The sequence below is a fragment of the Xiphophorus maculatus genome, chromosome 2 (assembly GCF_002775205.1).
Source record: "Xiphophorus maculatus strain JP 163 A chromosome 2, X_maculatus-5.0-male, whole genome shotgun sequence".
In the NCBI taxonomy this organism is placed as follows: domain Eukaryota; kingdom Metazoa; phylum Chordata; class Actinopteri; order Cyprinodontiformes; family Poeciliidae; genus Xiphophorus; species Xiphophorus maculatus.
The window spans coordinates 30,102,756-30,120,453 of NC_036444.1; the positions used below are offsets into that span (position 1 = coordinate 30,102,756).

General features: G+C 38.6%; 1 protein-coding gene across 1 annotated transcript; it reads left to right on the forward strand.

Annotated features, from left to right (window-relative positions):
* Positions 1-5,879: 5,879 nt before the first annotated feature.
* Positions 5,880-17,566, forward strand: dld (dihydrolipoamide dehydrogenase). Its single transcript, XM_023326753.1, has 14 exons — positions 5,880-5,999; positions 7,420-7,495; positions 8,450-8,529; positions 8,670-8,738; positions 10,031-10,100; positions 10,561-10,661; positions 10,767-10,910; positions 11,006-11,107; positions 11,206-11,396; positions 11,471-11,641; positions 12,694-12,883; positions 13,173-13,310; positions 15,398-15,487; positions 17,032-17,566. The coding sequence occupies exons 1-14, from the start codon at positions 5,961-5,963 to the stop codon at positions 17,095-17,097; spliced, it is 1,527 nt and encodes a 508-aa protein (XP_023182521.1). The 5' UTR covers positions 5,880-5,960; the 3' UTR covers positions 17,098-17,566.
* The last annotated feature ends 132 nt before the right edge of the window (positions 17,567-17,698 follow it).

Below are 17,698 nucleotides of genomic sequence, written 5' to 3' on the forward strand. Positions count from 1 at the left end.
TCTTTCTGGAGTTGGAGGTCGGACATCGGAAAACGTAGGCTGGACTGCGAGGACTGGAGCTGGAACAGGTGCGGGAGCTGGAGACTGAATCTGAGGAAAGGCACGCTGGAGGAAGTCTTTTAACTCCGTTAATTGTTGATTAGTTTCTGTTTGCAATTTGTTTAGTTCCCTTAGTGCAGTATCGTGCGTTTGTAAAAGTGATTGTTGTTCAGACAGGGTTCTCCGTATTGCGTCTGCTGGGCTAAGTGGTTGGCCTGAGTGTTCTGTCATGTTGGGTTTGAATGTTAGCCCAAATGCAGAACACAACCACAGGAGAAGTGAAATCAGTTTTAAATGATTTATTAAAGATCACACAATAATCAAAGAGAGAGAGTCGGGGTGGTCTGGTCCAGGGGAATAAACAGTAATGGTAGCAACAGTTCACTGGGAGGAAAAAAAGGCAGGGTGGTTAGTTCAGGGGTCGTGGGAGAATGGAAAACTCTCGGGGGGAAAAAACGGGTAGATCTTACTTGTGGTTGTTGGCGCAGAGTTGTGGAGAGAAACTGGGTTTGTCCGGGGTCTCGGTCCCTAATGGATCCAGGGACAGCGGAGGAGTGCGGCGGGGAGCGGACAGGTAGGCTCGGGTGAAACGGAGACACGGAGGAGTGGAACGGCCGCCAGCCGTGGAGTCCAGAGGAGATTTGCAAACAGCAGAGAGGTGAGTCTGGGAACTCGGGCAACCGTGACTGGCACAACACTCAGGCGACGTTGGACTGACGGCCCACTCCTATGACTGCTCCGCTGATGAAGGTGATCGGGAACAGCTGGGGAAAATAATGACGTCACCGCGCTCCATCCGAAACCTGTCGCCTTCTGGTGGTAATATGTAGAACGGCGCGCAGGCAACCCCACCAATAGGACAGAGAGCCCCGGAACACAACAGAAAGAACATGGAAATTAGACCCACATCTGTTGAGGGAGCCAGAATTCTGTAAGATTATCAGAGAGCAAATTACTTTTTTTTTTTAAATGAATGAGCTTCCGGGAACGTCTCCTTCAATACTGTGGGAAACTATGAAAGCCTGGGGAGGTATTATATCTTTTCAAGCAGCAAGGAGGAAAAGGAATTGTGGAGAGTTGGTGGATTTAAAGCAACAAATTAGGCGTCTGGACAAGGATAACGCTACACACCCCTCTACAGAAACTCATAAAAATATTCTTTCACTGAGGTACAAATATAATCAATTATTGTCAGATCACATTACTAGAGCTTTCATTTTTACTCAACAGAAATATTTTGAATTTGGGGAAAAACCTAATAAATTATTGGCTAGACAATTAAGGAAAATGGAAAGTGACCGTACAATTAACAAAATTAAATCAGAAAATGGGGAAATTTTAACCTCACACAAAGACATTAATCACAGATTTAAACAGTTTTATGAATCATTGTATTCATCCAATGCTGTAAAAGATGATTTAATTATACAGAAGTTTTTAGATAGTTGTAATCTCCAAACTTTAACTCAGGAAGACAAGAGCTCTCTTAATGCAAATATCTCATGCATAGATATTCAGGTTGCTATTAAATCACTAAAAAGTGGGAAAACGGCTGGTTCTGATGGATATCCGAATTTTATAAAGAATTTAGTGACCTTTTATCACCTTATTTGCTAAAAATGTACACCCAAGCAAACTCAGATAATATCCTACCGCCTACTATGAGAGAAGCCACAATAATACTAATACCAAAAAAGGATAAGGATCCTGAGGAAGTAGGTAATTACAGGCCAATATCACTGCTAACCTATGATCAAAAGATACTAGCCAAAATTCTAGCTAATAGATTGACTTTATTAATGGATAAATTAATTCATCCCGATCAGACGGGTTTTATACCAAACAGACACTCTTTCTTTAATTTGCGACGTCTTTATAATGTGATCTACTCTTGGAGGGAGGAAACTTCTGATTTGGCTGTTCTTTCCCTCGATGCGGAAAAGGCCTTTGACCAAATAGAATGGCCCTACCTTTTTACAACCCTGAGAAGATATGATCTTGGTGAACACTTCGAAAAATAGTTAAAAATCCTTTATCATAAACCTTGTGCTAGAATTGTCACTAATAAGACACTATCTCCTGCATTTCAAGTACATAGGGGCACCAGACAGGGCTGCTCGCTCTCACCCTTACTTTTTGCCTTAGCCCTAGAACCCATTGCACAATCAATTTGTGCCAACCCCCTTATACAGGGATAGATTACCAAAGGGACTATAAATAAAATTTCCTTATATGCGGATGATATCCTATTGTTCATAACCAATCTTCAGTGTACTATACCAAAGCTCCTAGATACAATCTCAGTTTGGCAGGTTTTCGGGTTATAGGATCAAATGGTCTAAGAGTGAACTGATGCCAATTAAGCTCAAAGACTCTTCAATCTTGGAAAGTATGCCATTTAGAATTGCTAATAATAAGTTCACCTTGGAATAGAGATTACTAGGGACTTTAATTCACTTTTTGGAGCTAATTTCTACCCCCCTTGTGGTGAAGCTGCAAAATAACATTCAGTTTTGGAGATCTCTCCCCATTTCCCTGCCTGGTAGGAAGAATTAATGCAATAAAAATGGTTTTTCTCCCTCAGATCCTTTATCTGTTTCAAAATATCCCCATCTTTTTACCTAAGAATTTTTTTAAGAAACTTGATTCTATAATCGTTCCATTTCTATGGGACTATAAAACGCACCGAATTAGTAATGCTCACCTTTGCAAGACTAAATTGGAGGGTGGACTGGCCCACCCAAATTTTTCATTTTACTATTACTCTTGTACTCTTCGCATTATTACAATTCGGCTAGATCGCAATTTTACACAATCCAATTGGATCACAATGGAAAAGGAAGACTGCAGTCCTCATGAAATTGGTGCTCTTATTCTGTCACCAACAAGTATAGATACCTTGGCATACAACAATAACCGCATCATCCACAGTACTATACGTATTTGGAAACATTAAAATCCCAGTTTGGTATTGAATCTATATCTACCTTATTACCAATAGCAAAGAATCCCCCACTTGTCCCTTCCACTTTAGATTCAGGTTATACACAATGGAAAGATTTAGGCATCAGGACTATTGGTGACCTGTTGGTGGGTGGTAATTTTGCCTCTTTCTCTCAACTTCAGGCCAAATTTGGTCTCCATAAACACAGTCATTTTAGATACTTACTGGTCAGAGCATATGTCAAAAAACACATGCGCACTTTAGAGAATATAATACCTAATGAATTTGATGAACTCTTTAAGGTGGGTGGTGGGGAAGGACATCTAATCTCCCAGATTTACAATCTGTTACTATCCAGATCCTCGCCGTCCATGCAGGGCCTTAGAACAGGCTGGGAGCAGGAATTAGGAACGGAGATAAGTGACGAACTCTGGAAGGCTGCGCTAGAGAATATTCATAAGTGTTCTGCCAATTCTAGACACTGTCTTATTCAATTTAAAATCATTCACAGGCTTCATTACTGTAAGGTGAAGTTACATAAAATTTCCCCTAACACATCCCCACTGTGTGACAAATGCCATACTGCAGAAGCAACACTTCTCCATTCTTACTCTTTGTGTACAAAATTAACCCCATTTTGGTCTGGCATATTCAAAACTTTATCAGATATGTTTCGTACAGAGTTGAGGCTGGACCCACTTCTGATTGTACTCGGAGTTTCTGTTCAGCTTTCTCAATTTAATAAATTCCAACGACAATTATTGTCTTGTGCCTTTATCATAGGGAAAAAGCTAGTATTGATGTTCTGGAAAAAATCAGAGGTTCCATCGGTTAAATTGTGGCTGGAGGAACTGTTAAGGCTCTCTCATCTGGAAATAATGTGTTTTTAATAGGATTAAAGTAAAAACTTAAAGCGATTCAACAGAACTTGGCGACCCCTTCAGCAATATATTGATAACTCTATTTGAAGAGAATTTGATTTGATTCTCAGTGTGATAAGATGCAAGTCCCAGGGAAAGGGGAGGTGGGTGGGTCTTGAGAATGTCCTTGTTTATTTATATCACTTTTGTTTTGTTTTGGTTTTGTATTATTTTTATGTTTTATGTTCACATCAAAAAGAGGACAATTGTATATTGTTGATGTTTCAATTCTCGTGTCTGATTCCTCAATAAAACTGTTTGACAACAGTTATTACAACTGAAAACCAGCGATCAGCCCGAAACCTGGGAGTAGTGATGGACTCTGACCTGAACCTCCAGAGCCACATAAAGACAGTTACAAAGTCGGCCTTCTATCACCTGAAGAACATTTCCAGGATTAAAGGACTAATGTCTCAGCCAGATCTAGAGAAACTCATCCATGTGTTCATCTTCAGTCGCATAGATTATTGCAACAGCGTCTTCACAGGTCTGTCCAACAAATCAATCAAACAGCTGCAGCTGATGCAGAATGCTGCTGCTGGCGTTCTCACTAAAACCAGCAAGATAGAGCACATAACACCAGTTTTAAAGACCTACACTGGCTCCCTGTAGCTCAAAGAATAGACTTTAAAATACTGCTGTTAGTTTACAAATCACTGAACGGCTTAGCACCACAATACATTAAAGATCTGCTGTTGTTGTATCAACCCTCCAGATCTCTCAGGTCTTCCGGTTCTGGTCTGCTCTGCATCCCCAGAACCAGAACCAAACGAGGAGAAGCAGCTTTCAGCATCTATGCACCACAAATTTGGAACAAACTTCCAGAAAACTGTAAAACATCTGAAACACTGACTTCTTTTAAATCACGACTAAAAACTCACCTGTTTAGAATTGTATTTGAAATGTAATCAATTACAAATTTATTGATGGAACTTGACTTAATGCTGTGTTTTGATTATTGATTCTATATTGCATTCTGTTTCTGTGTTTGTAATGATGTAAAGCACTTTGAAATGCCTTGCTGCTGAAATGTGCTATACATATAAATTTTGATTGATTGATTGATTTATTGATGTTTCCAGGAGTGGTTAAAATTAGGTAATTATCAGAAAAAGTTTCTTTACTGTTTATTTTTCCAAGATTATGTCAAGTATTGGTGTTGCTAACTTAATAAAATTGCATTGTGGAAGCAGAATATCACAAAGAATGCAGTGAGTCTTCACGGTGTAGGAATACGGTTGGGGTTGATACATTTCACACCAAAACACCTTTGTCTCTAACACAGAACCCGTCTCCTTCCTGAGCAGAATGATGGTCCATTGTGTTCCTACCTGAAGAAAACCAGAATTGTGGAGGTTGATGTTTTTCTGTTTCTGATATGTTGGTTGATTTCTTTAGATTTTCACATATCTAATTTCTATAAAATATCTCCTCCATTTACCTGAACTGTGAATCAGAAGTGCAGAAACGCATTGCATTGTCATCAGGCTTTTCTAAATGCTTACCAAATTTAATAAACATGTCTACAAACATTTTTTTAACATTTTTAATTCAATCCTAAGTGTGCTGAAGTGCATGGAGAAAAGTTTTACCTTTGTCTTAGAGTTTCATTTGTCCAGAGAAATGTTCAGCTTCACTCAACAGTCTGTGAAAGATGAAGAAGAACATGGCAGAGGGCTGCAGCTGAAATCCTGAGAAGATTTACTTTAATCCTATTAAAAGCTCAAAAACATTCAAGACGGTTAGTGTGAAATCAGAGGTTGTGTTGTGTGCTTTTGTGTGTCTTTGCATATGCAACTTAAAACGTATTTTAATTAATAAATTTTTCTGTGTGTGTGTTTTTTTCTTGGTATTCATCTTGAAGAAAGGTATACATTTGAGTTTACTTCTGTGATTGTGAGCAGATCGGAGTTCGCACTCCGATACACAGGGTGGCAGTAATTCGACCTGGTAGTCGTTTGCCAGCGTCCTTAGAAAGAAGAAGAATTCCATAAGTCCTTCCTTGCTCGGCTAACCTTCTTGTAGGTTACTTCCTCTCTGTCAGGGACACAGACAAAATGCAGAGCTGTACACAGCTATACCGTTCTCTCGCCACGGTAAGGATAAGCATGGTTTCTGTTAGAATGTACACCAAGCGGCTGCCGCAGCATTCGGACTTATACAGGAGGCATTTGTTTGGACTAGCGGCCTGAGGGTGGCTAGCTGCTCTGCTAACAGACTTTCTCCGGTAAAGTGGTGTGTACAAGTCATATTTCTGGCTTCCACTGGAAAGATTTAATATTCTGGAAGTTTGGTAATGAGTTATTTAATATCGCCATTCTTGCAGACTATGGCTTGTTTTCATGCAAGATTGAAATGTAAAATAACAGCAGGCTATTATTTTTGTTTACGAGTCACCCCCACCCCTGCAACTGTGTTGAAATGTACACAGTACCAGCATGAATGCTTACTATGTCATTCAGTACTATTCACATCAATCTAGCATGATAAATGCTAAATGAACTATTAAGACAGACTTAATAGTTATGTACCAATTATCCCTGGTTCTAAAGCATAAACTTTGAGGACAGCCTTCCTCCACCCCCCCAGTAACAGATGCCATGATAAAGATATAATCAGTTTTTGTATACTTTGGCAAATGTTATTAACGTACCCCATTTGTGGTTCGCTGTCTTGGCATATGTGAAATATCTACGAAACTATAATTCTGGTCTATTCATCAGTTTATTTTACTAATTAAGCATTTTATGTTATTTTATTTTATCTTTTTATTTTTACAATTGTGGTGTAATCATACCTTAGACTTACAAGATGAGACAATGTTTCAACATTTTGGCCATGCTGGTTCTGTCTTCTCTTTACAGCTGTTAGTTCTAAGTTTGCTATGTTGAGTTCTGAATGTTGTCATAATGTCTTTATTGTAATTTAGATAAACTCTGTCAATAAACAGTCATCTTAGAACTAAACAGTTTAACGGTGATAACAGCTGCTGATTGACAGTGAAGTTTGAGGTTGACTGATGCTAATCACAAGGTGGTGTTATGGAGAAAATACCAAGTAACAGAAATGGACACAGAAACAAAGTTTACAGGAAGTACATGAAAAGAAACTAATTTAAAACCAACACTGTTAGTGCTGAGTATCCTCCTGGTATACATAAATACCTTGATTCCACAGAGACATATTTTGACAGATTCAGTTCTACATGCACAGTTACACAGATTCAGTTACACAGTCTGGTTCTTTGGTCTCAACTAGCCCTTCATTTTGAAGGACAGTTTAGTTCACCGAGGCTTCAGTGTACATTTTATTTGTTTTATTTACTTATTGTGGATATTTAAAATTTCTTAAGGTTCTAGTGTTAAATGTTCATAAAATAAAATTAAACTTTATTGGTCCTTGAGGGGGTATATTTGCATCACTATGCCATTACCATTGTATTGCTTGAAAATGGTCTGAAAACAACGGTATTCTCATTTATGGTGTTTTTAACCTTTAGTTTGATTTGCTCAACAGCGAAGTCAACACATACCTTTCAAGCTCCATGGAGCCACGGCTTTGTCTGTCAGAACATATGCAGATAAAGCAGAAAGTAAGTTCTTTTTGCCATTTTTAGTAAACAAAAGATCTTTGAGACGCATGATTGTTGGAGATGCACTAAGCAGGGGCCTGTGGTCAGGTCCAGCCAGCGGTTTTAGAAAGCTTTCATCTGCTGGTTTTTTAGCAAATTCCAAATTTATTTTGGATCTATAATGTGCTTCATTACAAATATTTTTCCTAGCCTTGGGCCATGGGGCATCACTAATTAAGATGCCTCATGATATAATTTTATAGAAGGTATGTGAAGCTTTCTATAAAACTGGATTTTGCTGTCATTCTAATGCAAAGATAAGATGATCGAGGAACTGGCTGTTTAATAGATCTTTATCACCTTATTAGACAGTGGTGCAAGCAGAATAAAAGTCTTGGTCAAATAAAAATAAATCTACTTTTGTGTCCAAATTTAAGTGACACAAACCACTTAAAGGCCTAATTAGGCCTGCCTCAATAAATCAATTAATTGCATAATAAATAAAAACAAAATTCAACAATTTCCTGTTGAATGATTTATCATTTTTTTCTCCTTCTCCCAAAAACTGGATGATAAAAGTATTTAATCTGGGGCTTCGGTCTCAATCAGCTCCTTTTATGAAGGACAATTTAGATTACAGAGACTTCATAATTCATATTGTTTTATTTATTTTGGATATTCAAAATGTCTTCCATTTCCACTGTTAAATGATCATTAGAATTGAAAGTTTATTGATCTTTGAGAATGTGTTCATACATTATTATGCCATTATCATTAAATTACTTGAAAATTGTCTCAAAACATTATTATTGTTTAGTCACAATAACTTCCAGGACAATTTACTGTCCAGAAAAATGTGTTGTCATGACAAGCCTAGACCCGACAGAGATATCCTATTTTAATGTACTAAAGAAACATGTTCTATATTCTTTCTGTTCTGCTGGGAGTAATTGTTCCTTCGTTTGCTGTGTGCAGTCGATGCAGACGTCACTGTGGTCGGCTCCGGTCCAGGTGGTTACGTCGCAGCCATCAAAGCAGCACAGCTTGGCTTCAAGGTGAGCAGGCTCCTGGACAAGTTAGTGGTTAATCAAATCTCTTATCACCTAGAGTAAGTAAATGTTTTTGTTGAAGATGTGGGTTTTAAGTGAATAAATGCATTTTTTTTGTTTTAAAAACTTTTTGATTCCTTTGACAGACGGTGTGTGTGGAGAAGAATTCCACATTGGGTGGCACCTGTCTCAATGTGGGCTGCATCCCCTCAAAGGTAACGACAAGTCTCTTCAAGATCGATCACTTCAGCTTAAAAATGTCAATATAATTCCCAATATTCTAAATGCAAATATAATATAGAACTGGAAAGAAACAGAAGAAAGGGCTCGTTCATTTTAACTCAAACAAAAATGACATTTTAATCAATGTCATTTTTTTAATGGACAAAAACTTGACTACTATGAAATTAAATAGAAAGTAAATTAGGAAGATGAACTCCTATGATTATGAGAGATTGTCATAATCATGTACCAATAGAAAATTGAAACAAAAATATTGTAGGGAAAATAAAATTGAATCAGATCTAATCTATGTAAAAAAATTTAAAGCACTTCATGAAATATATTGCAAGACACGAACTATATTTCACTTCCTGTATTTCAGGAAGTAGAATATAGTTTGTGTCTTGCTTCAGGTTGCAGTTCCATTCCTCCAGTGAAATGAAATAAGTGTAGATTACATACAGAGCAGAATATTTTGTTCCAACGCGGGTCATCCTGGGACTACAGCAGAGCTGGAGAGACGTTTTAAAAAGGACATGATATGAAACATTTTTACTGTTATCATGGTGATGTGATCATTCTCTGTTTTGTTGTTTACAGAAAACCTCAGAACATTTCTGTAAAATAGTAGTCGAATGAAGCTGAGTACAGCAAACTGACAGGCTGTTTATAGAACGCTATTGAAGTGGTCATCTGCTCTGGAATGCAAATAAAACAGATGATTGTACATTTTAAGAAAACAAGAATAATTATACACATCATTTACATCATGGAGAAGAAGCTAAAGTGAAGGAGGACTGTGGATATTTTTGTTTTCATATAGACAACAAACGGGACTGGAGATGCAGCAGTGAAGCTCTATGCGAAAAGAGAAACAGCAGGCTGTAGAATTGTTAGGTCCTTCAGTTGTGTGTTTCTTCTTTTTTTTACATCTATTTGAAAGTATTACATCAGAACAGGTTTACAGAAATGGCAAAATTTGACATAACTTATTCAATAAAAAAAAAAAAATTGCACTTGCTTGAGGTACGTAGTTTTTGGCTTTTCCGAATGCTTCCATCTACCGGTGGGTCTATTGGTAGTGTATATATATAATTTCTTCACATTGAGAACAAAGTGGAATTGAATACAAATTTCTTGCTGAGTGCACAAACTAATTGGACTGGCTTGTGTGATTAGATAAATTAAGATGCATTTTGTAATTTTATGCCACATAAATTAGCTAAGCTGTATTAAATCAATAGTTTTTTTTTCTAATTCTGTGTTCCTGTTTTTGATTCTTTAGGCTCTGTTAAACAACTCCCACTTGTACAAGATGGCACACGGCAAAGACTTTGAAAGCAGAGGCATTGAAAGTAAGCTGAATGTAAAGAATAGAGATTAAAATAATATGCACTTATGAATCTGAATGTGTCCATGCAGAAGCTAGTTCTAAACAGTAGTCAATGCTTTTTGTTTTATTTCTTTCTTCTTCATTTTGTGGTGCGTTGTGATCGTGTGCTGAAGACAGCATGTCGGAAAGATTAGGAGCTTCTTAAAAGAGACAGAGGCCAATTTCAAGGTGTCAAATTGCAAAGTCCAATTTCTTTGAAGTCATTTGTATATACATAATTTTCATAACAACTGAAGGTGACATAGTTAGTTGATTGTGGTATAAAATGGCAATATGTGTCTGGAAAATGCATGATATCACCCCCTTCAAAATGTACTGTTATTCTGATAAGTCAGTCTCGGTAGAATCCATTTTAAAAAAATTTGGGTGTGACTGTAACGGTCTCATAAACACAGACGGTTGTTTCTCATCGTCTCTGTCAGTCTCTGGAATCTCGTTAAACCTGGAGAAGATGATGGCTCAGAAGAATGGCGCAGTCAAAGCCCTGACTGGAGGAATTGCACATCTGTTCAAACAGAACAAAGTCAGTCTGACTTCATGTTGCTTTACTTATCATTTTAAAAGCTCAGATATTTTTTTAAAACTTCATCTTTTTCTTTACTCTGTTTTTTTTCTTTACTTTGCTCAGGTAACCCATGTTAACGGTTTTGGTAAAATAACCGGTAAAAATCAGGTGACTGCCACGGCAGCAGACGGCTCCCAGCAGGTTATTAACACTAAGAACATCCTAATCGCTACAGGGTCAGAGGTCACCCCCTTCCCTGGCATCCAGGTACCATCTTAACTCTAATCCACTTTCACTTATTTATAACTGCAAGGAGCTTTTAAAGTTTCTCATTCTTAAGAGCATTTATTGTGTTTTATTAGATAGATGAGGAGTCCATCGTGTCATCGACTGGAGCTCTGTCCCTAAACAAAGTGCCAGAGGAACTGATTGTCATCGGAGCCGGAGTTATAGGAGTGGAGCTGGTTAGCAATACTTCAGCCTGATGTGCATTCCCTGGCTCAAGTTCAGCTGTTTTCTTATTTTGTTTGTTTTTATCACCAACATGTCTGTCCTGTTGCAGGGCTCGGTGTGGCAGCGTCTGGGTTCCACGGTGACGGCAGTGGAGTTCCTGGGCCACGTGGGCGGCATGGGCATCGACATGGAAATCTCCAAGAACTTCCAGCGCATCCTGCAGAAGCAGGGCCTTAAGTTCAAGCTGAGCACCAAAGTCCTGGGGGCCACCAAGAGGCCCGACGGCAAGATAGACGTGGCGTGAGTTGGCGAGGAGAAGAAGAACACGCTTTGAGAGTTGGACAGTTTGTAAATGTGAGGGTTTGACGTTGCAGAGTGGAGGCGGCGGCTGGCGGGAAGAACGAGACGCTGACATGTGACGTTCTGCTGGTCTGCATCGGCAGAAGGCCATTCACCCAGAACCTGGGTCTGGAGAGCGTCGGCATTGAGTTGGACAACAGAGGTCGCATACCGGTCAACAACCGCTTCCAGACCAAAGTACACGGGTATGACCCTTCTCCTGCTGACGTACTGAACCTCACCAGTCCATGCTCTGCAGCTGCCTTTATCCAGGAATCAGAAAATGAGAGCTGGGGTGGACCAGTGTCCAGTCCATGACAGGACCAACACGCACAACCAAGGAAGGAACATTTCACTCACTTATTCATATTAGAGTTTAGAATTAATAGAAAGTATTTTGAGCTTCTAAGATCAGTGGATTGGTCAGCAGTTCCTTTAATTTCAGTCTAAAATAATATTTGAACAATTCATGAGATTTTACAGATAATCTATATTCTGGTGAACATCTGATTCAGACTAACAGCATTTATTTTGCACCAATATAAAAATTTGGGCCAATATTAAAACTGCTTTTATGGCTGATAATTACAGACATTTTATATATTATATATATTTGTGGTGGGACTTGATCAAAATGTTTGAGTTGATTTGAGTGTCTGTAATTAATTAACTGCATTTTAATTATGCAGTTATTAAAATGCATAATTAAAATGCAGTTAATTATAAGCAACATTTTCAATTCAAAAGCTCTTATTAGCTAAATTACTGAATGCATAGACATATTAACTCAATGACAAAAATATTTGTTGTTTTTAATCTGTTATTTAGGTTATTCAGCCATCAGAGTGGTGAAAGGTCCTGCTCTATCCATTCAGCGTTCAAGTGTTTCAGGGACTCTTGATCAGTCATTGGATGTTTATTGAAATGTGAACTGTGGGCTTTAGCATAAGCATTTGGGACTTCTGTGCTACTGCTACATGTTTAGCTTTGAGATGCTATTTTAGGCTTGAATAGCTTCACTGACAGGCTAACTCCGTATAGCACAACTTGAACATAACATTCTTTTACTGCGTCCAGTCAGATAATTTTTTGAAAAACTTAAACTGCAGTGAGTCAAGAGTACTCTGTCACTGTTGGCTTCGTTTGTATTCAGTGTTGTAAATAAGTCTGCTAAAAGAATGCATGCAGTTATGAAACCCTAAACGGTTATGAATATTTTTGTTTGCCCCTACCAACCCCAACCTGTTTCTCCCATCAGCATTTATGCAATTGGCGACGTGATTGCCGGGCCGATGTTGGCCCACAAGGCTGAGGACGAGGGCATCATCTGCATCGAAGGCATGGCTGGTGGAGCAGTGCACATAGACTACAACTGTGTTCCCTCTGTCATCTACACCCACCCTGAGGTGGCCTGGGTGGGGAAGACAGAAGAGCAGATTAAACAGGAGGTCAGAATCCCATTATGCTCCAGCTTCACGTTTGATTCATTTACATTTTCAGCAGAGAAAATGTTCTGAGCCACACAGGAGGTTTTGGGCTAAACAATCTATACATTTTAAAGAACATACAGATGATGGATGAGTTAGTAATGAATGAATGTGTTTGGTGTCAGAGATCACAGCAAAGGACACAGCTGGCTAAATAGTTCATCAGACAAAAATGCTAATTAGCACTAACATGTTTTCAGTTTGTCAAACGATTGATATTCAATTATAAATCTGTCACTTTTTTCCCCAGGGTGTCCCATACAAAGTTGGCAAGTTTCCTTTTGCCGCCAACAGCCGAGCCAAGACTAATGCAGACACCGACGGCATGGTGAAGATTCTGAGTCACAAGGAGACGGATCGGATGCTTGGAGCTCACATCCTGGGAACGGTGAGAGTTGAGAACAGTTCACACTGAGCGGAAACGCTGTAGAAAGGGACAATAAAAAAACCCAGAAGTCAGACATTCAAGATCAGTATCACTTTATCGTATCACTGTAATCTGACCTAGGGATGGGCATTTATAATGTCGTCATTTAGCTTGATTAATTTCTTATCATAATAATAATTTTGATTTATTGTCACAATAAATTCCAGTTAATGATGTTTTAAAAAAAAAGAAAAAAAACTCTTTGTGTTGCCGAGATACTGTAGTTAAACTATTTTCTCCACCATTTGTTCAAAGAAAGCATCAATACATTAATATATACTGTATATATATACAGTACAGACCAAAGGTTTGAACACACCTTTTAATTCAAAGAGTTTCCTTTATTTTCATGACTATTGACATTGTAGATTCACACTGAAGGCATCAAAACTATGAATAACACATGTGGAAATATGCACTAAACAAAAAAGTGTAAAACAACTGAAAATAGCCCTTATATTCTAGTTTCTTCAAAGTAGCAACCTTTTGCTGTGATTACTGCTTTGCACACACTCTGCATTTTCTTGATGAGCTTCAAGAGGTCGTCACCTGAAATGGTTTTCACTTCATAGGTGTGTCCTGTCAGGTTAATAAGTGGGATTTCTTGCCTCATGAAAATAAAGAAAACCCATTGAATTAGAAGGTGTGTCCAAACTTTTGGTCTGTACTGCATATATATATATATATAGATATATATATATTAGGGCTGAAAAGATTCCTCGAATGATTAGAGTACCTCAATTCTTAAAATTCCTCGAGGAAAATTTACCTGCCTCGAAGCTTCGAAGATTTATGTTTTATTATTTAGCGCACCGTGTTCCGGCCGGAAGATTATTTGGTTGCGCGGAGGTCTGACTTCCGCCTCTGAGTTGTTGACGATAGCTAAGTGTTAGTGGCATAATGTTCGATTTTCATGTTCGGCTTGCGGGGATTTTATTGATTGATGATAATGCCTGGGTTTTCATTGTTTTTGGGGGACCAATAAGCATCCTTAGAATGACTGGCGCGAGTACGGCAGTGAGTGGATAGATGGAACACGGCGGGCGGCTGATGCTTACAGTGTAAGTGCAACTTTGCGGACGAACAGCACAATAAATTTCATATCATCCCAATCTGAACGAACGGGTTGCGGAGCGCATCGTGGTGGCGGTACATGGCTGGTAGATGAGTTTATGAGTGGGACGAACGAAGGTGCTGTAAATATCCCGTACTGCTCCCCCCAGTTCTTGCGTTCGTCCCGTGGTCTGCCGGTCGTCTTTCCACCCCCATCTTACGTTTGTTCGTTCGCCTGCCCCCCAACCCCCAAGCCCCCCACTCCAGGCGACATTTCCCGTATTCTCAAACCCAAAGCGTGACAGGCAGGGGGCAAGGTGAGAGTTCATCTATTACACTCACTGAAGATGAATACATTAACTAAAAGCTGGATCATAGACATTTTTTATAAGCGTATTTGTGAGCCTGCCTCTTTATTATTAAATTGAATATAATTTCAGATCTTTGTATCTTTTCTTCTGGTTGACTTAGAAAGTGAACTATTATTGTTACAGGTTAGTTTTCTAAACTACAAAAAAGTAACTGTTAGGGATGCTCAAAATTGAAAAATTGGACTGATATTGATGTCTGATGGTAACACAGGTATTATGCCAGATTTACCAATATTTCTATAACATTTTTCTATCCGATTATTCCATTAATCATAAGAATAATTGATAGATTACTCGATTACTAAAATATTAGTTTATAACAGCCTTAATATGATTAAATGCAGTCACTAGTTGCAGTTTAATGACACAAATTATACTCCTTTGTGTGACTGATGTCCTAAAGACTTGTATTACAAAATGAGAATGGTTTTCAAGAGCAGTAATTATTTGTGTGGGACTACAATTGCTGTGGCACAGAGCTGGAGAGGTACAGTTACCTAACAAAGGAGTGATAAATGGTTCTTATTGTTACTTCTATCGTTATCGCAATAGTACTGCAAAATATCATGATAAAACTGTAACTGTCCTCTCCTGGTCTGATGACATGGTTGTCTTTTGATGCAGGGAGCTGGAGAGATGGTCAATGAAGCTGCTCTGGCCATGGAGTACGGAGCTTCCTGTGAGGACGTCGCTCGGGTCTGCCACGCACATCCAGTACGTTCTCTTCTCCTCGCTCACTTTAACTCCAGGGCTTGGTTTCATCCCAGTAGCAGGAAACCTGCAGGCATACAGACCAATAAGAATAATGGTTTACACATTCGTTTTAATCTATTTTAAATTTTCAAAATCCATGGAAAATTATTTTGTATCATTTTAAGCCGTAAAGTTTTTTACCCATTTCCCTCATCGAAGACGTACCTCCTAAGACTGGTTGCTAACGGCATCATGAGGAGCGTTGTCGTGATGACATGCTGAAAGCAGAGTATCGGAAAGAGCGTTTTAAAGAGACAGAGGCCCAATTTCAAGGCATCAAATTACAAAGTCACAAGTTTTATGTAGGCAGCATTTTTACAACAACTGAAGATAACTTATTTGATTTAGCCTTACTTTAAAATGGCACTATGTGGCTGGAAAAATATACAATACCACCCCTTTAAGGATAGAACGGTTACCAGCTTTAATGTGAAAATTGACCAAATTTCTTATGCCAACTTTCACTGGTTTAAAGTTATTTTTCAAAATGTAGTTGATAAGGCGCTAGGAAGTTTGGGTTTGTTCTGTTACCCATTAGAACATCCAACAAGATTCAACAGAAGATGTGAGTATATATAGAGAGAAATATCATGAGGTAAATATTGATAGTTAATTTGCCTAGCATAATTTGGTGCATTAAGTAAGAAAGTGAAAATGTTTTTTAATGCTAGAGGGTTGGCATAAGAAACTGAGGAAAGCTGGTGAGGCCTAAGTTTTGGCAAAGTGGTGATCCCTGGTTACCACTGGTTAGTGATGCTATGCTATCAGCCTGGCTTCCTTCCAAACTGGTTACTAATGATTAGAAGCTAAATTTCATCAGACTTGCTACACAAGTTGATATCTGAATAATTCAACAATTCAAAGGTATTTATTACTAAACTAAAACATGTATTCCTTCACTCATGTTCGTTATTCTTGCCCTCTGTAGTGTCTGTAGCTGGGTCTCCATTACAAATATGTGCCAATCTTTGCCTATATTTTGCTAATGTTGAAAAAACACAATTTTACAATTGAAGTGTTTTCATTAGATGAGAAATGAAATTAAAGTCACAGATGCATAAGCTTTAGTTGGAGCAACAAGCCTACTTATGAGGCGTTTGGGGAAATTGTAGTCGGCGATTTTACAGAAGAGTTATGGATTCAACAGGTTGGAATGAAACAACTATTTCTGAACTGTGTGATGCTGTGAGGAAAAAAAACAAAATCCATCGTCCTTCAACAGCATCCTGTTTTCTTTGGCTTTTTCTCCAGTAGTAACATCCTGCTGTTGACCACATGACTTGTGCGATGTGACAAAAGTGTTTTGCTATGGCTGAAAAACCACCTCATCCTAACCCAGTTTTCTTTTTCAAAATTGGTGTGTTTCCATTAAGCAAATATATTTTTTGTAATTTCAATGTGCACATTTTTATAGTTAATGGAAATGTACAGTAGCTGTAGTTGTTGTAAGGTCACCATTTTTACCTCCTGCTCATCGTTCTGCCTGTTCTGCCCTTGTCCTGCAGACGGTGTCGGAGGCTTTCAGAGAAGCCAACCTGGCGGCGTCCTTCGGAAAAGCCATCAACTTTTGAGGTTGCGGTGGCCATGGCGCTGTTGCTGGAGAAACGGGACGCGTACCGCTGCATCGAGACTTTCACTGACTAAAGCCACCTGTGATCCTGTGTCCATCACGACGGAATAATTACAATTAGTTTCATGTTATTTAAGTGTTTCAAAAAGTATATTAAAATGGGTTTTACGGTGAACAAAAGCTGATTGTGTGAGACTGCTTTGTTTTCAGCACGTACTTTAAAGTTGCCATGGGGATATTTTCTTCACCCATTTGTGGAACAGAGAGATGAATGGTTTTCTGAGACAACTGTGTTGTCTTCTAACTGAAGGAAAGTATGCTTGGCGGGTTTTTTTTTCTTTCTTTTCATTGTGTGAAAGGTTTAGTCGGGAGCTGAAGTTAGGATTATTGTAAAAGTCTTTCTGCTCTGTTTGCACCCATTCTCTATATGTAAACGGCACATTTTTTAATAAATGTTGACTTCTCTGCAACTCTGCTGTTGATTTCCTCCTTTTAGGTCATTATCGACTCCTTTTAAAAGGTGAACTATTGAAGAGGCCTTTCCTGATTCAGTTAGTCGACTGTGATTGCTCCATTCATTCAAGCAAATAAATCCAGTTCCA

Bases quoted from the DNA above. Each gene is read 5' to 3' on its own strand.
- dld (XM_023326753.1), top strand. From the start codon at position 5,961: ATGCAGAGCTGTACACAGCTATACCGTTCTCTCGCCACG. The intron at 7,496-8,449 runs GTAAGTTCTTTT...TGCTGTGTGCAG, and splicing joins ATATGCAGATAAAGCAGAAA to TCGATGCAGACGTCACTGTG. The intron at 13,311-15,397 runs GTGAGAGTTGAG...CTTTTGATGCAG, and splicing joins GAGCTCACATCCTGGGAACG to GGAGCTGGAGAGATGGTCAA.